Here is a 24,978-nt window from a genome sequence, read left to right as displayed (position 1 = left end):
GAGACTGGACCCAGATTAGCGATCCAAGGATGTCCCTGGGCAGGCCGTGCGTGGCCACCGAGTGCTCCCCGCACACCCCGCCCTCGATGCCGGCGGCTCCCTCATGGCGATGACGCGGGGCGTGGAGCGCCTGGACCCCGCAGCTCCCTTGTGCCGCTGCCTTCGCCTCCTCACGCGGCCGTCCCAGCCTTTGTGGCCCAAGGACGCCCTCTGATGCTTTTGCTATAAATACTCCCGTGATCCCTGTTCCACAACCTTTCTTAAAGCTAAGTCACCCTGGGGGGGGAGACGTCTGAATGAAGAGCCGGACACCCCTCTGGAGACGATGAACGAAAGCACCATGGCACTCGGTCTGTCCCTAGTACAATTGGCGCAATTAACAACGAGCTCCTTGTTAGATCGTTATGGAACTCACGAATGTAAATACGATCTTTTAAAAACCAGTGACAGAATTGAGCTTTACAGGGCTGCGGCCACCCGGAGTTAACAATTAAAGTCCTCTGTCCCTTGACAGTTACAAACTGGTCATAGCAAGCAAGCGGCTGTAAGAAGAAAAGTCACACAGGCCTTTACAAAAATTTTAATTATGAAAGAATGTTTTACATGGGGAAACCAGACTGACTGTGGTGATCATTTCACAGTATATACAAATACCAAATCACTATGTTGTAGTCCTGAAACTAATAAATGTCAATTAGAATTCAAAAAAAAAAGCAACACATTTAAAAAAAAAAGTGTTTTAAAAAATGTATCCACTCAAATGAACTTAATCGGAATTCCTAGTTTGCTTTTCAACTTTGCTCCATTCTACAGAGCATAAATATTCAATGCTTATAAAACACACTTCATTTGAAATGCTTCAAATATAAAACATACAATTCAAGCGTAAAACAATGCATCATGATCCCATGAATACATTTACAAAACACAGTAATGAAAAGTTAACAGCTTCAAATAAGTAGATAAGACTATACGAAGGCTCGCCCCGCGGATGACCTTTAAACAAGAGGAAGGAAACCCCACAAGCAACGTCACTTAGTGTTATTCTCTCAGTAGCACTCCGGGAAACTTCAAATTCTGGTAGTGGTATCAAAATTTAAATCGCTTTCTAATCTGGATCAAAAATAGTGCAAAGTCTTTAAAGTACTTAAGTTAGAAAATTTTGACCTTCCGGTTGGCAACGTGACCTTTCGAGTACGCCAACGGTACACACCCCAAGTACCACGGACGCCCAGGCCCCTTCTTGTAACAAACCAACGACTTGCTGGCCAGGACACACAGCGAGAGCCTGGCGTTCAGCCCGGTGACAAGTGTACAAAATCGTGACTCCTGTATCTCACGTCATCCAAGAACAAACACATGCAACAAAAAAACTAACCTGTGTGCTTTTGTCTCCTTAAAAAAGAAAAAAAAGTATAAATCAGATTTTTAAGCTACTCCGTGAAAATTCATTCTCTAAAATGTCGTAGTTGCGTTTCGTCTTCTTTCAGCTGAAAGGGTGAAGCACGATTGCCACAACCTTGTTACAGACTAAAATCCAACAGGTAATTCCAACGCCACCTGGAAATAAAGAAGCGCACTGTAAGAGAGCACGCCAACCGTCCGCCCGAATATCCTGCCTTTGCTACCATTAATTTATAGGAAGTCAACACTTTTACAGCAGCGCTCAGCTAAGAAAAACTAGGTGTGTGTTTCCTGGATTCAAGTTCAGCAGACCTCCTACTGATTCACAGCGCTGCCCTCTTTACTAAACAGGAACTACGCAGAGCCACGGCCAGAGAGCTGTGCGTTGTTATTTACGACATTAACACATGGTAAAACCGCCCTGTAAGACTATCTGTTTCTCCTTCTCAAAAAAGCATTATCAACAGAGCAGTGTCTACCCATGCCTTTCTTGCCCCACCGGTAACACAGAGACAGGAAGTCAGGCTGCAGGAGTGGCCAATGGCCTCTGGATGCCTGCAAGGGCATCCTCGTGTTCTCCTGCTCAGGTGGTGCCCGCAGGCTGGGGGGGATGGGCGGCGGGGTGGAGGGTGTGGTGAAACCGGGATCTCTAACAGTCATTCCTTTTCACTCAGCACTTCACCTCCCGCAACAGATCACAGCCAAAGGCTGGCTGACACGGATGTGTGCCACATGCAGCATTATCCCTGAGCGTAGAAATTAGGACCTAAATACGTATCTTTTATCAGGGGAATTAGTACATTATGATATATCCCAATGAAGAGCGGCTATTCAAAATTCCTTAAAAAGTTAGTTACTGATATGGGAAAGGGTTTACAATATAAGGTAAAAAGGGGTCTAAAACTGTATGTGCCAAATGACCTTAGTTGTATAGAATAAATAGAAAAAAAGAGTGGAAAAACATACCATAAAGGTAAGACAGGTTATCTCTAGCTTATGAAATGCTTTTAAATTGTTCTTATATCCCTAATCATTCTACAAGGATATGTACCTTTTTTTTTTAAGATTTTATTTATTTATTTGAGAGAGAGCATGAGCAGGGAGGAGAGGGAGAAGCAGGCTCCCCGCTGAGCAGGGAGTCCAATGCGGGGCTTGATCCCAGGACTCTGGGACCATGACCTGAGCCAAAGGCAGACGCTTTACTGACTGAGCCAGCCAGGAGCCCAATATGTACTACTTTTAATACCCAAAGGATATTATTACCTTTCAAAAATAAAAGAATGGCCAACAGCAGTAAATGCTGGAGAGAGGCCAAGCGAAAGAAATAAAGAGAAGTCACAGAACCTAGGAACTAGAGATCGGGGCTTCCACGAACAGGGTATCAGACTCAAAGTCTGAGCTGACATTCTGTAAGCGGACCCGGGGTGAACTCTAGCTCCGCTACTTAACATTGTGGTGACACCGGGCAAGGCAAGTAACTTCTCTAGACCTGTTCCTTCACCGTGAGCCTTGTGTGAGGCCAAGACACAAAACTGCTCACTAACGAATGCGTGAGCTTGGGTTCCTTCCCCTTGTGCCCCACACGTCTACAGAAGCCCGTCCGTATTCTTCTGCTCTGGTTCCCAGGAAACTCTTACCTGCGACTCTAGTAGGAAAGGCTACCAGGCGGTCGAGCGGGGTGATCCACTTGCTCGGTACCACAGCCACGGGGACAGAGTAATACTTCCAGATGAGCGACACCATCAAGGCGGCCTGCAAAGACACTGCTGGTGAGTTCAACAACCTGCCGGACACATACCCAGTAACCAAAGAAGGAGGCGGAACAGGAAACACACTAAGGAAACTCCAAACTGATGACCTCAAGCCCGATCAATCCAGTCCTTGCGGGACACGGACACATCCACGCAGCCACTACCTTGCCGGCACCCTGAGACAGAGTGTCTAATTAAAGACGAGTTCGCAGGACATCCAGAACACACTGCTGCCAAGTGGGGGAGCCTGCTCACTGAACTGCCATTTTTACGGGTTTTAATCTGAATAATAAATATACACTATTAAATCGGCTGCTAAATTAACCAAGGTCTCCCATAACAAAGGTGTTCTTTTCTCACTGAGCCTCTCCTTTACGTAGCTAGCCTACGATAAATACACCCACCTTATTAGTGACAAAAGCAATCTCATGCCTCTAAGACCCGCTAGTCTGTTCTCCGCCCCCCCTCCACGCGCGCGCACACACACACAGTGCTGGCATCTGGGTGTGGAGGGAGCCCCGTGAGTCTAAATGGTGGGCAGCGAAGCAGTAGCATTCCTGCCGCTGTCTTCACCCATCCGGTGGCCTTGGATAAGCCGCTCAAATGAGCAGACTTAAAAGAGGGAGTCTGGCTTCCATCCCGCCCCGGGAACCCTAACCAGCATCAGAGTGACGGGGCGTCAGGGTGCGTGTACGTCAATGCACCCAGACAGCCTGGGCTTGCAGGGCTGGCTCGAGGCCTTTAGCGCAGGCAGGACCACACGTAGCACTGAAACCCAGAGTCACCGACAGCAGCCGCGAGTGCGGACACAGCACGTCCACGACCTCAGAGGAAAGCAGAAGCAGGAACAGTTCCCGGGGAACTTTCTTATGCCAGACAGGACAGCTGGGAACCAACAGTGCTGGACTCTGATGAGCACAGAGGGATCCCCACCCAGACAGCGAGCACCGTTTTCCACGTGTGCATGCCATGTAATAAGCAATGACCCAAACCAACCATCCTAGGAGATACAACGTCTAAACAAGCTTCTCTCACTTCCCCACAAGCTCCCCAAACCGCCAGGCAATATGAAAGAGCCCCAGGGAAACTACTTCAGCATCCATCTGCTAAAAAACCCCAGTGCTTCACAACTCAAGAGAGCCTCTCCTGGAACCTCGTGCACTGCTGGCGGAACGCAAGCCGGCGCAGCCGCTGTCAGGGAAAAGAGCGGCGGTGCCTCAAAAAGTTAAAAACAGAAATACCATCTGGCCCAGTCATTCTACTACTGGGGATTTGCCCAAAGAAAGTAAAAACACTCGTTTGAAAAGATACACGCAGCCCTATGTTTACAGCAGCCAAGATACGGAAGCAGCCCAAGTTTCCATCGGCAGACGGACGGATGACGATGAGGTGGTGATGTGTACGTACACATATGCACACGCGCACACGCACACACACATACACACACACACACACACACTGGAATACTACTCAGCCACTAAAAGGGTTGAGATCTTGCTGTTTGTAACAACACGGATGGATCTAGAAGGATAATGCTTGTGAAATAAGTCAGACAGAGGAAGACGAAGACAGTAATCATTTCACTCATACGTGGAATCTAAAAAACAAAACGACAAAACCAAAAGCAGACCTATAAATACAGAGAACAAACTGATGGCTGCTAGAGGGACGAGGAGTAGAGGGATGGGGGAAGTAGGTAAAGGGGATCAAGAGGTACAAACTTCCAGTTCCAAAATAAGTAAGTCATGGAGATGAAAAGTACAGCAGCGGGAAGGCAGGCAGGACTATCGTAATCACGTTGCACGATGAGGGATGGGGAGGACACTTACCACGGCGAGCACTGAGCAACGTAGAGAACTGCTGATTCACTGTGTTGTACACCTGAATCTAACAGGACCCTGTATGTTAACTGTACTTCGATTTAACAACAGAGAGAGGAGAAGCCTTTCTTTTCGTCTCACTTACAAATGCGCAGCGTGTTCAGTTTCGCGCTGGCGGGATCCACGCAGCACCGCCACGGAGAGTGGAAAAGCTTGAACTCTCCGACCTGGATTCTGGGGGCCACAGAGTTCTGGAGGACAGTCATTATCAAACTGAATGACCCTAAGTGACACAACAGGACACTTACTTGCAATATATAGAAGGCAACACTTATAACCCATTTTATCTTGGCCAGTTGAGCTGTCCGAGCTTTCACTGAAAGGAAAAACAGAACAAAATCATTCTATCAGTCCTGAAAAAAAGAAAAATATTCAAATACACAGAAATGTTATTCTCCTCTTATAAAATATCTTCTAATCATGTTGCACACATTTGTTCAGTATATTCAGAAAATATAAAACAATTTCTTAAAGGCCATACATGATGCCATGCGTTAAAACAGAAACACACACAGATCGTAAGATTTGAAGCTTCAATTCTGAATACCCTTAGAACTATCTGTCTACAGCAGAGATTCTTTTTACAGTGCACTTAACCAACAGGACTAGATTTGCTCCCCAGGTCTCCCAGTCTACACAGTACGCTAACCCACATTTGGGAGTCTAGCTTGTCCTGGGCATGGGGGCGGGGGGGGGGGAGCTCCGTATGTCTTACTGGCCTGGAGGCAGCTCTCTCACAGTATGCGTTCCCAGCCCATGGGTGCTAATGTCTTCATCACAAGGAGACTGTCAGGGACGGTGGCGAATGCGGCGATGAACAAGATGATCCCGACCCTGTCAGTCTATTCTCGGATAAGGACACTCTGGGCACATTTGAGAGTGTTCATAAAAGCCCTTGGGCATCCACTGTGACACTTTCTCTAGGCTTACCTCGAAAAGTGCTGAGGGGTGTCTGGATGGCTCAGTTGGCTAAGCGTCTGCCTTCGGCTCAGGTCATGATCCCAGGGTCCTGGGATCAAGTTCTGCCTCAGGCTCCCTGCTCAGCCTTCCCCCTCTCCCTGCTTGTGCTCCCTCCCTCTCTCTCTGACAAATAAATAAATAAAATCAGAAAGAAAGAAAGAAAGAAAGAAAGAAAGAAAGAAAGAAAGAAAGAAAGGAAGGAAGGAAGGAAGGAAGAAAGAAAAAGAGAAAAGTGTTGAATTTGAGAATGTCTACCTACAGAAACAGAAGAAAAGCTAAGAGGATGTTAGCTGTTTCTGTGTTTAGGAGCAAAGGTTCACCGACAAAGAGAAAGTAATCATGACTACTGAGTTTCTTCTGGACAAACTTAAAAGTTCCTTTCAACATTTAGAACATCTACGAACCAAAGCATATATTCTACCGATCTCTATAGAAAGACTTCTCTGTTCCTCAGCTCCCATGAAGCTTCCCACACTACAGCTGAATCCAGTACCATGAGTTTTAAGCTTATCCGTCATCTTGTTGATCTTTCTCTCCAGCCTGGCGTATCTGGCGAATTCATCCATCATGTTGACAGTGGAGAGCTCCTGCTTCATGTCCTGGATCTCTGCTCTCATCTGTGCCTCCTGCTCGGCATCCTTCTGCAGCAGCCTGGACATCTGGTGGAGTGGACAGCTAGGGTCAGTGCCTTCCCACAGGGGACACCCCCCCCATTCTACTGCGGCCGCTCCCGGCTGGGCAGGCTGTCCTTTACCTGCATAGCCAGCCTCTGCTCCCTAGTCCTGCTGCTGCCCCCATGACCACCACGACAAAAACTCCCTCTGATGTGAATCACCGGTCAAATTATACTTTTCCTTTTGCAGACATGCTCATGAATCGCTCCAGCACAAAGTCTATATCTTTCACTATAACTGTAAAATTGTGATTGCAAGATGAAAACCAATTCCAGCGGTCATTCAGGTAACAAGGACCACACATCCTCTTCCCTTCCTGAAGAATTTAGTCCTAAATTAGGTAGGCAGAGGAAGGGGGGGTGCTAGTGAGGAGGGGGTGGCCCAGGAGGACTTAATCCCAAGCATTCCCACAGAGGGGCACCCTGGCAAGGGAGGGCAGAGCCAAGCATGGTGATATGAGTATCTCCAGAAAGGGCAGCCAGGCACAGGAGTCAGAGTAAGTGGCATACAGGGTAAGAGGAAAGCACCCAGCCAACCACAGAGACAGAGCCCAAGTGGGGCCAGCAGGCATGGGGGTGGGGAGGAGCAGGCAACAGTGGGGATGGGAGATTAATTACAAAGCGCTCATCACAAACACTAAACATACTGAAAGTAATGGGAGCCAGTTTTCTCACTATCAGAGCAAGGAGTTAGAAATATGGATGGGGGGGCGCCTGGGTGGCACAGCGGTTAAGCGCCTGCCTTCGGCTCAGGGCGTGATCCTGGCGTTCTGGGATCGAGCCCCACATCAGGCTCCTCCGCTGGGAGCCTGCTTCTTCCTCTCCCACTGCCCCTGCTTGTGTTCCCCCTCTCGCTGGCTGTCTCTATCTCTGTCAAATAAATAAATAAAATCTTTAAAAAAAAAAAAAAAGAAAGAAAGAAATATGGATGGGGAAGAACTAGAGTGAATCCTGCAGTGTTGAATTAGAATCGGAGGCACGGCTGTGAACTGGTGGTTTTTGGTAGGTAGAGAAACACAGAAGTAAATGTTTGTGAAGAGGCGGCTCCGACAGCCAGACCCCGCATGGACCGTCCCCAGATGCCCTCCACCCTCACGTACAGCTGTGGGGACACGAGCCGCCGGGAACCCAGGGACCAGGGCAGTGGCCACCAGGTGGCGCCCGGCAGCCGGCCAGGATGCCTCAGGATGGCGCGACATCAAGGGTGCGGTGAGGACGCAGCCGCACCGGGAAGGGGGGGGGCGGGGAGCTCGGAGAAATCCCTCAGGACCCGCCCCAAGTGACGAGTGAACGTCCCACGGCGTCAGATGAGATGCAATGAGAACATAGCATCCCTGCTGTGACACCGGACAAAGATGTTCTAAGAAGGCCATTCTGCAAACTCACTGCCCTTGCCATTTTCAGAAATGTCAGCCATACAAGTCAAGGAAATACCGGGAATCCTTCCAGACTGAAGAGACGTGGCAAGTATGTGCAATGCACAGTACTGACCGGGGAGCGGGATCCTTTTGCTACAAAGGACCTCGGTTGGGGCGAGTGAAAACAGGAGCCGGTCAGTAGGAAGGTTCCTGATGGCTATGTTGTGGGACAAGGCACCTGTTTATACAGTAATGTGTGGGGGAATGCAGGGGCTCAGGTTAACAACTTATTTTCAAATGGTTCAGGAAATAAAATCAGTTCTTAGTACTGTATGCGTAACTTTTCTGCACGTTTGTTTCAAAATTTTAAAAACAGATTAATAAAAAAAAAAGATGAAGGAGTTTAGAATGTATGTAAGTGTACTGGCACACGGCGAGTGCACAATAATTGAGTTTGTCCCTCCAGCCTGGGGTCCCCTCTGCACAACAGGGCAACTCTTCAGATAGAGCCGGGGAGCCGCGGCCCATCACGGGGCTCCCGGGGCGCCTGCGGAAGTGCGGGTTCCTGGGATTCCCTTTGAGGCGGCAGCCTCTAGCGCCTGCTCAATGAAGCCCTTCTCGTGGGGACAGAAGTCTCCCAACGGCACCTGCACAAAGCACAGTGTGTTTGCCCCTGCGCATCTTTCTGCAGGCTTCACGCCAAGAGTAGGGGTCTTCAAACCCAGCTCTGCCCTCGTGCCCTCTGCCCTAGCCTGACCACTATCCAACACTGGAACTAAAGGACATACAAACTCCAACCTGATCCACCCTGGAGATGAAAATAGGAATGGGCCAAATTTTCTTTAGAAAATCATGGCATCATCTTTCAGAGCAAGAGTCTACAGATCCTGCTTAAGCCTTATAAATCAAGAAACAGGCACTGGATGGGGAAACAGGTGTTTCGAGGTGATATATTCTTTATCTTGATTGTGATGGTGGTTACGCCGAGTAAGTGCACCAAAACTCATCAAACTGCCCACCTACCTAGAAACAGTGAATTTCACCGAATGCAAATTACACCTCAATAAACCTGACTTTTAAAACTCGGTCTTCAAAAAAAGAAATAGAAGCACAAGCACATTACTTAACAGTATAGAGAATACACACAAAAAATTAAAAACTGAAAAGACCAAAGATGTTTACTCAGGACTAGGTGAGTGAGGGTGGGAAAATGAGCTTGTGGAGAAGTTTAGAATCTTATGGTTAAATTAGAAAACTGTAGTTGCTTGGGAGGGAAAATTAATAAATTACATCTGTAAGTACACACAAATATTTGGAAGTGTTTAAATTTGCAAATAGATACCAATATTAATCCAAGACCTCCTTATAAGTGACAGTTAAAATGGTACGCCCCCACTTTGCTTGTAAATTGTAAAATCTAATGAGATTTGAATTTAAGTGTTCTGAACATTAATTTTTCAAACAAAAATAAACCTCTGACCTTATGATTCAAAAGCACCTTCCAGGACATTAAACCTCCCACTTGACAGAAACAGGTAAGCTGTGTAACAGCTTTTCAAAGACCTGGAGATGGGTCCACAAAGAATTCTCAAGCAGAAAACGAGTTTTTCAAAATTCTTATTAAGATGACAGGCAGTGGAAGAATCTAGGGAGAAAACAAGGATAGAACCAAACCTTCTTGTCACCCTTGTCCCTTAAACGCTGGCTGCCAGCCGGCATGAGCTCATAGTGTCCTACCAGACTCACCCTCAGATCCTATCCAAGATCCACACCCCTTTCCCAACAGACAAAATGTTACGGTTTGAACTTGGAGTCACACCAGGGAAGAGTCAAACCCCACTCCACCTCTCAATGGCTGGCATCTGGACTAGACCCATCTGAAAATTAATTAATGTATAATGACATTCAAGCCCAAAGTTTCGTCCCTCCTGGAACACAGGGGGCACCAAGGGAATGACATGCTGGGGTTGCCCGCTTAGATGTGTCCCTAATACTGGCGACACACTGCTCATCCTGAGAAGGGACCAAGGCTCCTGCGAAGCTGCAGACCCACAAGAGGGCTCTCCTCACAGTACTCATCCCCGCACCTGGACGACCCCATCCACGAGGCCCCACCTGCGCATGTGCACTCAACCCCCACTGCCCCCTCAATTACCCCCACAACTAATACTTGGGGGCCATCCTCACGCCTGGTGGTCCACAGGAGGAACTCAAGAGGCAATTGTGCTCCTGGAAAGGGAGGTCTCAGGAAGGCCCCTACAGCAGCAGGCGGGTCCTGCAGTGTCTGCCCCTGGCCTCAGGGGCCTGGGCCCCTAGATGGAAAGGGAGGAGGCCACTTTTTAGAGCACAAAATGAAGGCAATTTCAACGTCATCAAATATGAAAATGGCAGTCACCCTACAAGCCAAATCCCAGAGGGCAGCCTGCGCCGCGCCCGTCCCCAGGGTCTGCAAAGCGGGGGCCCTGGAAGGGAGGGGCTGTTGACCCCTGTACAGCGCCCACTCTCAGCCACGTCAATCCTGGGACGCCTGCGCAGTGCGTCTCTCTACACCCCGCCTCCCACCGGCGTTCCCGGGGCGCATGCGCAGTGCACACAGCTCGCTAGGACACTGGCTTTGCCCTCTGCCACTGCTAAGCCTGGGGCGCCTGCGCGGGGCGCCTGCGCAGTGCACCTCCCTACACCCCCCGCACAGTAGTGCCCTTAGGGGCATCTCGGGCTCCCTCTTCCTCCGCCTTTGCTGAATTAAGTCCTGGATCACCAATTAAATGAACTAGGCCCTCTCATCCATATGCCCCGTGACCAGCTTGAAGAGAATTAAGACCTCTCAGGAAAATTCCAACCAAGTCAACACGAGGGACTGGGTGTCCTCATCCAGGCCCCCACCTTCACCCAAGTATTCAGCTGAGGACCCTCCCAGGACCTGCAAGGCTTTGCTAGGCAGAGGACTTGTAATGCTTTTTTTTTTTTTTTTAAGATTTTATTTATTTATTTGACAGAGAGACAGCCAGCGAGAGAGGGAACACAAGCAGGGGGAGTGGGAGAGGGAGAAGCAGGATCCCAGCGGAGGAGCCCGATGCAGGCCTCGATCCCAGAACGCTGGGATCATGCCCTGAGCCGAAGGCAGACGCTTAACGACTGAGCCACCCAGGCGCCCCCCAGGACTTGTGATACTTAATAGAACTCACTCAAAGGCCTCAACCAGCCTATCTAACGGGATGGTACGCCCCCACTTTGCTTCTGGCTGGGTGGAAAAGGCTTCTGAAACACTGGCAGGAGGGCTATAACGTAAGAGGACATGGCCCATTCCCAATCACGCTTAGCTTCTCCTCAGTCTTTCCCACTTAGGTCCTCCAACAGGGCCTGTAACAGGCAGCCTCTATTGTCCTGAAAGAACAGCGTCTTACCCTACCCAGGACCAGAGCGTTCCTTACGGCTTTACACTGACCCTCACTACAAACCCAGTGACGGGGCGGTACAGATCTCTTCATTACTTTTCCCTGTTCTGAACACCAACAGTAGCGGCTGTACTCTACTAGGGTAAGCATATGGGATGACCCTAACAAACAGTGTTGCAACTAAGGGGAAACAGGTTAAAGAAAGCTAACTGGTTTGAGGTTACAGAGGTTATACAGCCTGTGGGAAGCAGCACAGAATGTGAACCCAGTGCTTTTTCATCTCGATGAGGAACATCCAAGGACACAAGCCCCATGCACATCTAGACTGCAGCAATAACCCTTGCTGAGTGTGTCCTAGCTGCTGAGCACCAGCTTGGTGGAAGCTTGGTTAAGGAGCTTGATGCTGACAGGTCTTACTTACAGCCACTGCCATACCGCAAACACACACTCCTCTTTCCCCCCCTGCTAAGGGGAAATTATGAACAATTCATAGAGGAATACAAAACCAACGCAGCCTCTTTGAGCAATTTTGTTTCATATAGCTCCAACAAGAGGTGAAATGGGATGGGGTACACAAGAGAAATCAAGGTGGTATTCAAGAAAGATGGGCAGGCAACCCACAGAACGGGAGAAAATATTTACAAATCCTATATCTGGTAAGTAAACAAGTCCTCACCCAACAACAACAACAAACCAAACGCTGACTCACCCCCTGCTTTGAGCCCACAGAGGATGCCCTTCCTCTAGGGACAAGCTCCTCATGCCCCATTAAAAAGGGGGCAAAGGACTTGAACAGACATTTCCCCAAAGAAGATATACAGATGGCCAATAAGCACATACATTGATGTTCAGCATCACTAATCATAGGAAAATGCAAATCAAAACCACAATAAGATGCCACCTCACATCCACTGAGGATGACTATTATAAAAACAAAACTGAAAATAGCAAGTGCTGGAAGTTGTGGAAAAATTAGAACCTTGTACGTTTTCGGTGAGGATGCAAAATGGTGCAGCTGCTACGGAAAACGGTTGGGCAATTTCTCAAAAAGTTGAAAACAAATTACCATATGATCCAGTAATCCCACTTCCGGATATTTACCCAAAGTACTGAAAGCAGAGACTCGAACAGGAATTTGCACACCAGTGTTCCAGCAGCATTATTCACAATATCCAAAAGGTGGACACAACCCAAATGACTATCAAAAAAATGAAAGGATAAACAAAATGTGGTATATACATAATGAAATATTATTCAGCCTTGAAAAGGAAGTCAATCCTAACACATCCTACAAGAGAGATACACCCTGAAGGCATTATCCTGAATGAAAGAAGCCAGGCATAGAAGGAAAAATACCACATGATTTCACCTACATGAGATAATCAGAGTTAGTCAAATTCATAGAGACAGAAAGTAGTAATGTGGTTGCCAGGACTGAGGTGAAAGAGGGATAAAGACTTTAATGGACAGAGTTTCAGTTTAGGAAGATGGAAAAGTTCTAGAGATGGATGGTGGTGATGGCTGCACAACAATGTGAATTATTTAATGGCACTGAACTATACACCTAAAAATGGTTAAAACGGTATATTTTAAATTATGTGTATTTTACCACAATTTTTTTTTTTTTAAAGAAAAAGATGGAGAGGCCAGTTCTTCAAGGGTCTTTTATGCAATGCTAAGTATCTGGGACATCATCTTAAAGACTTAGCAGTATGGGGGTGGGGGGTGAGGGGTTAAGAGAGAATCCCCCATGCCTTAGTTGGACAATGCAGGTAGTACAGTCCCAGAATAGAATTTACGTGAAACAAGCACTCGATGAATGCTGGTAGAATAAAGAAAGAAAGTAGAAATCCCGCCTAGTTTTAAATAACACCGCCTCCCCTCCCGCACACACACCACCAATTTGCATCAGGAGAGATAAGGGCGGGGAGAACTGCATTTCCCCCAATAAAGCTAAAATGGCGTGCACCCAGTCCTTGAGGTCCTTCAGTCTGTCAGACTCCCGCTACGGGCATAAGGGGGGCGCCCTTCCCCCAGGGAACAGCTCCCTCTTTTCCACACACCTAATCAAATCTGCCACCAAACCTATATCCATGCTCCAACAGGCAGAGGGACAAAACTAGCAGAATCACAAACCAAGGATCAGTCTCCACCCCAGCAGTCACTAACTGGATGACACAGCGCAACTAACCTGACCCTCTGAGTCAGAGTCCTCCTCTGGGAGGTAAAGGGACATGGAATGACATTCGCATCTTACAGCAGCTGTGACAACTGGACACGAGGTAATGTATTCATGCCTACGCAAAACGCACGGCAGAGAGCTGCTCCCAGTGCCCTTTGCTCTCTTGAAGACAGGAAGCATGACACAGTGCCGAGATTCTGACTACGCTGCCTCCGACCGCAAGAATTGGGGGGGGGGGGGCTGCACCCAGAGATCCTTCCATCGGGGACCTGGCACGCCTGGCGCTCCGGCACTACATGCATGCAGGGAAGGCCGGGGCCTCCGGGAACCCTGGACTCCGTGCTGCCCAGGGTCTGGCCCCTAGCAGCGAGGGCCGCTTGATGCCTCCACCGACTAGGAGATAACGGGAATAAGTGTCGCTGGCTGGCAGAAGGGCAGAGAACTCCCAGGCTCAGGGCTGCTGCCACGTGAAAACGTGGCCAAGTGTTGCCAGGTCATTCTTTTTTTTTTTTTTCTCCCCGAGAATCCAGAAATCTGGATTTGGGGGTAAGGCTTTGCAACTTTTAGACGCTAACAACTAACTCAAAAAAAAAAAATCTTAAAACATAGCCGCCCAACCAAGACGCTTCTGCTGGCGGAATCCGGCCCTCATGCGGCCAGTCCGAGACCCCCGTATCTACGCCAGGCTCGCCGGGGACCGAGGCGGCGACCCACCGGCCCTTGGAAGTCAAGGCAGCCACTTACGAAGGAGGAGAAGGACGGGAGGAGGATCCTGAGGACATTGCACCCAAACACGAAGCTGAGCACCAGCAGCCACGCCCAGCGGTCGGCCTCCGCGCCGCTCATCCCGGATGCTCCAGGAGGTGCCGGCTCTACTAAGATAACTCCATGGGGACCACGCCGGCGCCCACGCCGCGCGGACGCCTGCGCAGTGAGGACGAGCGGCCGCCGAGGCCTGGCGCCGCGCCTGCGCACTGTGCCACACTGGGCGGGGAGGTGGGGCCGTCTTTTCCTCTTGGTCTTGGTGGACGCTTTCCAACGTGCTCCTTGGCCTTTCCGGCTTCCGTAGCCTGTCCCCACCCTCCCCACCATCCTCCTGACCGTAGTTTTCCAAGCTCTGGTGGTTGGTCTGCCGTCAGCTCGTCTTGTCGTAGCTGCGAGCCACTTGTTATTATTATGTAATGAGTACTTTCTTTAAATTGACTCAGTTTTATTCCTAGATAAGTTTATCTTAAAATAAGCCTTTCCATAAATGGAAAACTGCCGTAATTATAGTAGCAAGTGACTGTAAAAAGAAACGTTTTGTAATTACACGTGAAATACTTCGTTTGCATTTCAAAACAAAACATTGAAATAAATCTAAACAATTTACAAAGCTGCATACCTAAAAAATAAGTATTAATCAGAAGGCACTGTTTACGATCAGCCTATAATAACCTAAGTTTAGGTGAAATGAGGTTTTATGGCAAAATAATCCCAATTCAAGTTTACATATAGTACATAAAGCAAAAGATATTAGCTGGGGGCGCCTGGACAGCTCAGTGGTTAAGCCTGTGACTTGACTTGGCTCAGGTCAAGATCTCAGGGTTGTGAGATCTGGGCTCCCCACTAACTGTGGAGCCTGCTTAGGATTCTCTCTCTCCCTCTCCCTCTGCCTTTCCCCACCTCCACCCCCAGCCCACCCTCGAATGTGTGTGCACATGGGCCACTCTTTCTCTAAAAATAAATAAAAAATTAAATAAAAGATGTTTAGCTGCCCCTTCTGCCAAGGTTGGATTTTGAGAACGAATTCTAATCAAATGAATCAAGGCACTGTGGTTCTACGCTATCTTTGCAAAACGAGCAAACTTTTTAGAATCTCTAAAAGAGAGTTTTCTTCCAGCCCAAGTTAGGACAGTTGCCGGGGAAACATGCTCTCCACAGAGACGAAAGTGTTCCAGAGAATGATCCGTTTTTACAGGGTTATATACCTTTTTACATCTTGTACAAGCTCAAAAGATTATAGATTATCATATAGGCAGGAATCATGGGTTTTATCACAGAGGAATGCAGGAAGCGGGAGCATTGATCAATATCTTAAGGACAAGATGCTTCTCGTGTAGGCTTACTTATTCACAAAGCAGATGTACAATGAATGGGTGGCAGGCCATAAATCAAGTTTTTGGTTTCAACAAAGTTTATTTACAGTCGTGTTGACTGAGAAGGAAATCTGAAATAGCATTCCTTGTACATCAGGGCTTTAGAGAGTTCTTCTCTTTTCCCCCTTTTGACCAATAATATTTTGACAGAAAACATTAATGATCATTATTTTGCCCCTTGATGCCAGAGTGATTGCTTCTCTGTCCTGTGTCCATCATGTCCCTCTAGGCTCAATTTAAGTCACCTGGGAGTCTTGTGGGGGCGGGGAGGGGGTCAATAGTATGGCCTCTAACAGGGAATATTACAGTTGATATATATTTTTTCAATCAGAATTGTCATGCGAACATTGTATGTATGCTTTGTAATGAATTTTTGTCTTTGCATTTTTGTAATATTTGTAACATGAATACAAAAATAGCAATAAAAATCCAATTAATAACATCTGAAGCAACTAATGGGGACTAGGTACAGAATTAGAAAGAAAAGAATCCCCAAAAAATCCATTACAGGTATTTTGTAATATTGAATTAACTTGAGTATCTACTTCCTTTATCTGTAGTTATTTGTGCCTTGTGATATGTTTGAGCTGATTGGTTTAAAATGGTAATTAAATTTTGTTATTATTTGTAACAATTTCTCTGGCCAGTTAGTTTCCATAGATATTACATCTTGTGATGGTTGTAATTCTATCTTCCAAAACATTTTGTCATCAATATCAGTATTAGTATAATTTTTGTTAGAATCAGGCAATTCTATTTGAGATAGAAAGCCAGTATTACACCATATAAGAGTAGAGTTATGATGAAAAGTACTCTGGTTACAAAATAAATCAAGGAATGTTACAAAGGTGTTTTTTTTTTTTTAAGATTTTATTTATTTGAGAGACAAAATGAGAGAGCAAGCACAAGCAGAAGGAGGGCGAGGGGCAGAGGGAGAGGGAGAAGAAGACTCCCTGCTGAGCAGGGAGCCTGACACGGGGCTCAATCCCAGGACCCTGGGATCAGGACCTAGGCAGATACTTACCCAACTAAGCAACCCAGGCACCCCTACGAGGTGTTTTGTAAACTTTCCCAACATCTTCTTTTCCCATATACCATATGTTAGTTTGTATAGGCATAGCCATTACAGGCCAAGGTGGAGTGAATTCAGGGCTCCATTGTTGTTTAGGGCCTAACCATATAGTTTTCCTGAATTCACAGACATCAGAAGATATTGGAATCCAATAAGACTCACTGTCTAATAAGGCTTATCTTCCTCCAATGGGATGAACTTTGGTGGTATTTCTAATAGTTTCTATTCCCGTTTTGACATTGAAATAAGTCTAATTAGCCGTAAGTTTGGAACCAAGGCAGTAATTGAACATTTATATAAGTTACAAGGGTCTTTAATGATTTTCCCACAGATCAGGAGAGCTATACATTTTGGGTTTCTGCGGTTAATAAAGAAGGCCATTAACCCACAGTTATCTCAGAATCTTCTTGGATGAATGGCAAAGTTAGATTTAGGAGATGGCTGAATCCACCAAGTCACTCCTAAAGCAGCATCTTTGACAGATGCCCATTGTTTTTTCTTATTTTGTCTTAGGCTGCTCCACCCACAAAAACAAGGTTGCATGTACACTGGATAATTTGGCATGTTGGACAAGCTGCTGCTGAGTTTCTCTCATTGTACCTGGGGACCTTCATACATTATCAGCTAGGTTTATAGAGGCACAATGATCGATCTGTTGAGTATTATATATCATGCAGGTTAAATCTGAGTTAGGTAGCACTTGAAAGGCTTTTCCTAATAGAGGTACTTTATAAGAACCAGTGTAGCTAAAGGAACATGAGAGTAAGTCCAAGAGGTCAGAAACATTTTATCTAAGTTCTCATCGTTATAAAGTCCTCAGGTAATATTCGAAGTTACATTAGGTAAATCTGCAAGTACCCATGATATTTTATCAGGACGTAATAAAGCAAACAAGTAGATTTACTATCTTCTTTTTTTTTTTTTTTAAAGATTTTATTTATTTATTCGACAGAGATAGAGACAGCCAGCGAGAGAGGGAACACAAGCAGGGGGAGTGGGAGAGGAAGAAGCAGGCTCCTAGCAGAGGAGCCTGATGTGGGGCTCGATCCCATAACGCCGGGATCACGCCCTGAGCCGAAGGCAGATGCTTAACCACTGTGCCACCCAGGCGCCCCAGATTTACTATCTTCTAATATCACAATTTTTTTTAAAACAAGAGTCGAAGTACAAGCCTGGTCCCAAATCTTGGGAAAGCAGTCTACACTGCTGTTACCTACTCCTCATCCTAGTCTGTAGCTCAGATGTCTCTGATGATCCTTCAGTGGCCCACTAAGCAGTTGGGCACAAAGATTTTGTCTATTCATGAGCTATTGCAGTGATTTCTGTACATTGTTTATTTTGTTCAATTTGCAGGGCTTCAGGGAAAAGGACAATTTTAATTCTCAAATGATTCCCAGTCAGAAAGGTGGAAGAAAAATCAAAGTGTTAGTTCGAAGAGTTGTAGCCATGCATTGGAGGACACTAAAAGAAATCAGAATCGAGTCTGGTTTATAATGAAGAGTATTAAAATCTAATATCTACAAAGATGTGTTATTGAAACATGTTCCTTCTATAATACAATTTTTACCAAAGATAGCCAAAATATTACTAATTTCTTTGCAAAATAAATCCAGTTTTAATAAACTTGGACTAATTACTTACATAAGCAGAGCAAGAATAGTGATTAACCACATAGGGTTTTTAAAATCTGCTTTGCTGGGGGTGCCTGGGTGGCTCAGTCATTAAGCGTCTGCCTTCAGCTCAGTGCGTGATCCCGGCGTTCTGGGATCGAGCCCCACATCGGGCTCCTCCACTGGGAGCCTGCTTCTTCCTCTCCCACTCCCCCTGCTTGTGTTCCCTCTCTCGCTGGCTCTCTCTCTCTCTCTGTCAAATAAATAAAATCTTTAAAAAAATAAAATAAAATAAAATAAAATAAAATAAAATAAAATAAAATAAAATAAAACCTGCTTTGCTGGAACTTTTTTTTTTTTAAGATTTTTTATTTATTTGAGAGAGAGTGAGCGAGAGAGAGAACATGAGCCAGGGGGAGAGCAGAGAGACAGGGAGAAGCAGACTCCCTGCTGAGCAGGAAGCCCAAGCTGGGACTCGATCATGGGACTCCGGGATCATGACCTGAGCCAAAGACAGCCATTTGACCAACTGAGCCACCCAGGTGCCCCTGGAACTTTTTTATCAGGAATTTTAGATTGAACTTTTAATAGCCTCTCAAGGCCAGAAGCCAAACAAAATACTTGCTGTCAGATTTGCCTGCAATACCTATAGATTTAGGTGAATTCCTCTTCTTGAGGTCCCCAAAATATCCTGAGGTTCTTGCACCTGCCAGGAAGTGACATTCTTTACTCACCTGGTAAGGCTGCTGGGAACTCCGCAAGCAAGATAGTAGGCCAACACTTCCGAGGGACTTTATTGGCTCCAGAAAGTCAACCTTAGTTCCTTAAAGCTGTCTGGTCATACCTGAGTCTATGCACGTCTCTCTCAAATATGACATTCCAGTCAAAGTCTTGGTAAAATAACCAATGTTTCCAATGATGTCCTGTTACAAGAACAGATTTTTATTAAACTCATGCAAACGATTATAACTGCCCTGAAAGAAAGAATACTCACCGCGAGTTTCTGAATTTTGGAGGGTTTAGGTAGAGAGAAAAGATAAATGTTTCAATTTGTTCACAAAGGTGTATCTCATCATATCTCTGTAAGTCATAGGTATCTTAAGAGGAAAGGTTTCCTTAAATATGGAAGAGTAGATTTTAAAGAACCAGTAATGTTTCTTGTGATCTCAGGGTCGTGAGTTCAAGCCCCACGTTGGTCTCCATGCTGGGCACAGAGCCTACTTAAAATATAAAAAAATAAATAAATTAAAGACCAGTAATGTTTTAAACAAGAGTCAAAAAAATCACAATAATCTTCCCCAATTCATTCAGTCTCATGTTATTAATTCTTGTTCTGTTTGAATGCAGTCTTTCCACTACTGGAAATTCTTACTCAGCTTAGTTTTATGATCTAAAAGACATCAGAAACCTGTGTTGGTCAAAAAGTCCTTCTCATGAATCTTATTAAAGATGAAACATATTTTCAAGAGCATCAGAACAGTAACTACAAATGGCAAAAAGACTCAAAATGGACATGGTTAAAGATCTGATGAGAGTTCATTATCATACAGTTGACAAAAAATCCATTTGTTTCAGTGACAAACAACATTTCAATAATTAGAATGTCAAGTGATGACCTTATACCAGGACATATTAAAATTTTAGGAATTTCATATAATTTCTAAAATAGTTATAGCATTTCAGGGTACTCTGGTGGCTCAGTTGGTTAAGCACCTGACTCTTGATTTTGGCTTAGGTCATGATCTCAGGATTGTGGGATCGAGCCCTATGTTGGGCTCTATGCTCAGCGGGGAGTCTGCTTGGGATTCTCTCTCCCCCCTCCCTTTGCCCCTCCCCCTTCTTTCTCTCTCTCTCTCTCTCTCTCTCTCTCACACACACACACACACACAAACACACACGCTCTCTCTCTCAAAATAAATAAATCTTTAAAAATACTTAACATTTACCCATACAATATAACCTAAGAAGGTTTATTATCATTTGTTTAACAATGTTTCCCATATGACTTAACACAACAAATAAGCAAGCCTAATTAGTGAAAAGGATTTCATTTAGAATTCAAATCTTTGGGAAGTTCTGTTAAAAACCTCAGATGGTTTTAAAGCACATGCCTAAATAGGATTACAGACCATAATAAAATTTAATATTTAATTATCTATTTAACCAACAGGGCAATAAGAGATTCTAAAGGCAAATACAAGAGGTTACCTAATTGTTAGCAAAACTTAGCTCCTTTTAATACTGAAAGCTCTCAACTTTCTTAAGTAATCGAAGACCTGATAAAGACAAAGCATAGCAACTATGGTTTGGGGGGGGGGGGTGATAAGAAACGTTGTAATTTCTTTTCAAAAGCAGACCAACAATCCAAGGAAACTCTGACTTTTTAACAGAGAAAACGGCCAAATTTCAATCTTATATTAAAGTACATTTAAAACTCATTCATTCCATCATCGAGCCTTTCATCGAAAACCGGGGATGTACTGTATGGTGACTAACATAATATAATAAAAAATCATTATTAAAAAAAAAACAAACTCATTCATTCCAATCTTAATTACTCCTGACCATACATAAAATTGGTTTCCGAAGATTTCCCTTCACAAGCCTACAACTTTCTTCTTCATTCAGATTTTTGTCCTAAGCCTTTCTCTCTAAAGAACCAGTCTCGTTTTAGGACAAAATTACTTTCCTTTCCCTCAACAAAAATATGTTCCCATTCCTCATACCTTTTATCAAAAACACATCTTACTTTCCTTACAGAGTTGCTTTCTTTATCATTTTCTAGCAGTCTCAAATACATCTATCGCAATTCTTCATGCTTAGAAACCTTAATTTCTAGTAAAAATTAAGTAGTAATCACTTATGAACTGTTACACCAGAATACTTTACATAAGAAATTTATGAATACATTTTGTGATTTCTAGCTCATGTGTTTTTTTATAGTACAACTTTCAGTAAAACACAAAGCATGTTTACCAAACAGACCCAAGTATCCCCAGTTTCCCTGCAATAAGAAGGCAAAAGCAGACAAACCTACATTCAGTAATCAACACTCTAGTATTCTATCGTATTTGGCAAAGACCTACATATCCAGGGGCGCCTGGGTGGCACAGCAGTTAAGCGTCTGCCTTCGGCTCAGGGCGTGATCCCGGCATTGTGGGATCAAGCCCCACATCAGGCTCCTCCGCTAGGAGCCTGCTTCTTCCTCTCCCACTCCCCCTGCTTGTGTTCCCTCTCTCGCTGGCTGTCTCTGTCTCTGTCGAATAAATAAATAAAATCTTAAAAAAAAAAAAAAAGACCTACATATCCAATGAATTCAACCCAATTTATTATTTAACTTAGCAAAACTCCAAAGTTTCAGGTTACCAAAGATTTTGAAAGCTATAAAACTTTGTATTTATTTACCTTATTTGCTTGTAACAATTACCCAGGAAAAGTTCATGAGACAGACAAAATCAACCATTATTTTAAGTCATTTTTTGCTGAAAATGGCACCAAAGACAACACAAGCTTATTTGACCTTTAGTAAACCTTGTTAGAATAATAGTTTTAGGTAATGTAAATATCTCTAAAGACATGTCTATTTTAACTTAACCGACAAACTTAACCTAGTTTTAATATTGAACATTTTTCCAGATCATGTAAACATGAAAAACATTTGGGTCTCTTTCTGAGTTTTAGAGTGTTCTTTTTTTCTTTTGTTTTTAATTTAAATAAAATTAAATAACATATAATGTATTATTGGTTTCAGAGGTAGAGGTCAGTGATTCATCACTCCTATATGCATGATTCATACGCCACCAGCCATCATCATCGATCCATGACTCCTATATAACACCCAGTGCTCACTACATCACGTACCCTCCTTAAAGTCCATCACCCAGTTACCCCAAACCCCCTTCCCCTCCAGCAACCCTGTTTGTTTCCTATGATTAAGAGTCTCTTATGGTTTATCTCCCTCTCTGATTTCATCTTCTTTTATTTTTTCCTCCCTTCCATTATGATCCTCTGTCTTGTTTTTTAAATTCCACATATGAGATCATGTAATTGTCTTTCTCTGATTGCCTTATTTTGCTTAGCAAGATACCCTCTAGTTCCATCCATGTTGTTGCAAATGTCAAGGCTTCATTCTTTGTGATAGCTGAGTAGTATTCCATTGTGTATATATGAACCACATCTTCTTTATCTATTCATCTGACAATGGACATCTGGGCTCTTTCCATAGTTTGGCTATTGTGGCTATTGCTGCTATAAACATTGGGGTGCAGGTGCCCCTTCGGATCACTACATTTCTATCTTTGGGGTAAATATCCAGTAGTGTAATTGCTGGGTCAGAAGGTAGCTGTATTTTCAACCCTTTGAGGAAACTCCATACTGTTCTCCAGAGTGTACTATTCTCCAGCTTGCATTCTCACCAACAGCGTAACAGGGCTCCCCTTTCTCCACATCCTCACCAACATCTATCATTTCCTGACTTGTTAATTTTAGCCATCTGACTAGGGTGAGATACTATCTCATTGTGGTTTTGACTTGTATCTCCCTCATGCTGAGCGATATTGAACATTTTTTCATGCGTCTGTTGGCCATTTGGATGTCTTCTTTGCAGAAATGTCTGTTCATGTCTTCTGTCCTTTTCTTGATTGGATTATTTGTTCTTTGGGTGTTGATTTCAGTAGTAAGTTCTTTGTAGATTTTGGATACTAGCCCTTTCTCTGGTGAGACATTTGCAAATACTTTCTCCCATTCTGTCAGTTGTCTTTTGGTTTTGTCCACTGTTTCCTTTACTGTGCAAGAGCTTTTTATCTTGATCAAGTCCCAGTAGTTCATTTTTGCCTTTGTTTCCCTTGCATTTGGAGATGTGTCTAGCAAGTTGCTGCAGCTGAGGTCACAGAGGTTTGCTGCCCGTGTTCTCAAGGATTTCGATGGATTCCTGTCTCACATTTAGGTCTTTCATCCATTTTGAGTCTATTTTTGGGTATGGTGTAAGGAAATGGTCCAGTTTTATTCTTCTGCATGTGGCTGTCCAACTTTCCCAACACCATTTGTGGAAGAGACTGTCTTTTTTCCATTGGATATTCTTTCCTGCTTTGTTGAAGACTAGTTGACCATAGAGTTGAGGGTCCATTTCTGGGTTCTCTATTCTGTTCCATTGATCAATGTGTCTTTTTCTGTGCCAGGACCAACCTGTCTTGATTATTACAGCTTGTGATATAGCTTGAAGTCCAGAACTGTGATGCTCCCAGCTTTGGTTTTCTTTTTCAACATTCCTCTGGCTATTTGGGGTCTTCTCTGGTTCCATACAATTTTAGGATTATTTGTTCCAGCTCTGTGAAAAAAGTTGATGGTGTTTTGATTGTGATTGCATGTATAGATTGCTCTAGGTAACACAGACATTTTAACAATACGTGTTCTTCCAATCCAGGAACGTGGAATATTTTCCATTTCTTTATGAATTCATCAATTTCTTTCATGAGTGTTCTACAGTTTTCTGAGAACAGAGCCTTTGCCTCTTTGGTTAGGTTTATGCCTAGGTATCTTATGGTTTTGAGTGCAATTGTGAGTGGGATTGACTCCTCAATTTCTCTGTCTTCTGTCTCATTGTTAGTGTATAGAAATGCACCTGATTTCTGTGCATTGATTTTCTATCCTGCCACTTTGCTAAATTCCTGTAGGAGTTCTAACAATTTGGGGGTGGAGTCTTTTGGATTTTCCATATAAAGTATTATGTCATCTGCAAAGAGTGAGAGTTTGACTTCTTCTTTGCCAATTCAGTTGCCTTTTATTTATTTTCTTGACTGCTGAGGCTAGGACTTCTAGTACTAAGTGGTACTAGAACAGCAGTGGTGAGAGTGGACATTCCTACCATGTTCCTCACCTTAGGGGAAAAGCTCTGTTTTTCCCCATTGAGAATGATATTTGCTGTGGGCTTTTCCTATATGGTTTTTATGATATTCGGGTATGTTCCCTCTATCCCTATATTGTGGAGAGTGTTAATCAAGAAAGGATGCTGTACTTTGTCAAATGCTTTTTCTGCATCTATTGAGAGGATCATATGGTTCTTGTCCTTTCTTTTATTTATGTAGTGTATCACACTGATCGATTTGAGGATATTGAACCACTCTTGCAACCCAGGAGTAAATCCCACTTGGTCATGGTGAATAATCCTTTTAACATACTGTTAGAACATATTGACTAGTATTTTGGTAAGAATGTTTGCATCCCTGTTCATCAGGGATATTGGTCTGTAATTTTCCTTTTTGATGGGGTCTTTCTCGGGTTTGGGGATCAATAACGCTGGCCTCAAAGAAAGAGTTTGGAAGTTTTCCTTACATTTCTGTTTTTTGAAACAGCTTCAGTAGAATAGGTATTATTTCTTCTTTAAATGTTTGGTAGAATTCCTCTGGGAAGCCATCTGGCCCTGAGCTCTTGTTTGTTGGGAGATTTTTGATTACTGCTTCAATTTCCTTGCTGGTTATGGGTCTGTTCAAGTTTTCTATTTCTTCCTGGTTCAGTTTTGGTAGTTTATACGTCCCTAGGAATGCATCCATTTCTTCC

At 44.5% G+C, this 24,978-nt stretch overlaps 1 protein-coding gene across 2 annotated transcripts in view; it reads right to left on the bottom strand.

Moving 5' to 3' along the window:
* Positions 1-564: 564 nt before the first annotated feature.
* Positions 565-24,978, bottom strand: part of GET1 (guided entry of tail-anchored proteins factor 1) — a 42,643-nt gene continuing 18,229 nt past the window's right edge. Inside the window, exons 4-9 of one of the 2 annotated variants that reach the window (XM_045813486.2) lie at positions 19,158-19,346; positions 14,348-14,888; positions 6,489-6,654; positions 5,284-5,351; positions 3,042-3,156; positions 565-1,560 (exon numbers count right to left, since the gene is read on the bottom strand). In XM_045813486.2, the coding sequence (XP_045669442.1) occupies positions 1,487-1,560; positions 3,042-3,156; positions 5,284-5,351; positions 6,489-6,654; positions 14,348-14,695 (771 nt within the window). In that variant the 5' untranslated portion in view covers positions 14,696-14,888; positions 19,158-19,346 and the 3' untranslated portion in view covers positions 565-1,486. Of the gene's footprint in view, positions 1,561-3,041; positions 3,157-5,283; positions 5,352-6,488; positions 6,655-13,612; positions 14,325-14,347; positions 14,889-19,157; positions 19,347-24,978 lie in introns of those variants that run through there. The other variant, XM_045813487.2, reaches the window with a different exon arrangement.

This window comes from Ursus americanus, chromosome 4 (genome assembly GCF_024610735.1).
Source record: "Ursus americanus isolate L20-20 chromosome 4, mUrsAme1.1.p, whole genome shotgun sequence".
NCBI classification, from domain to species: Eukaryota; Metazoa; Chordata; class Mammalia; order Carnivora; family Ursidae; genus Ursus; species Ursus americanus.
This window is presented reverse-complemented; position numbering and strand designations above follow the sequence as displayed.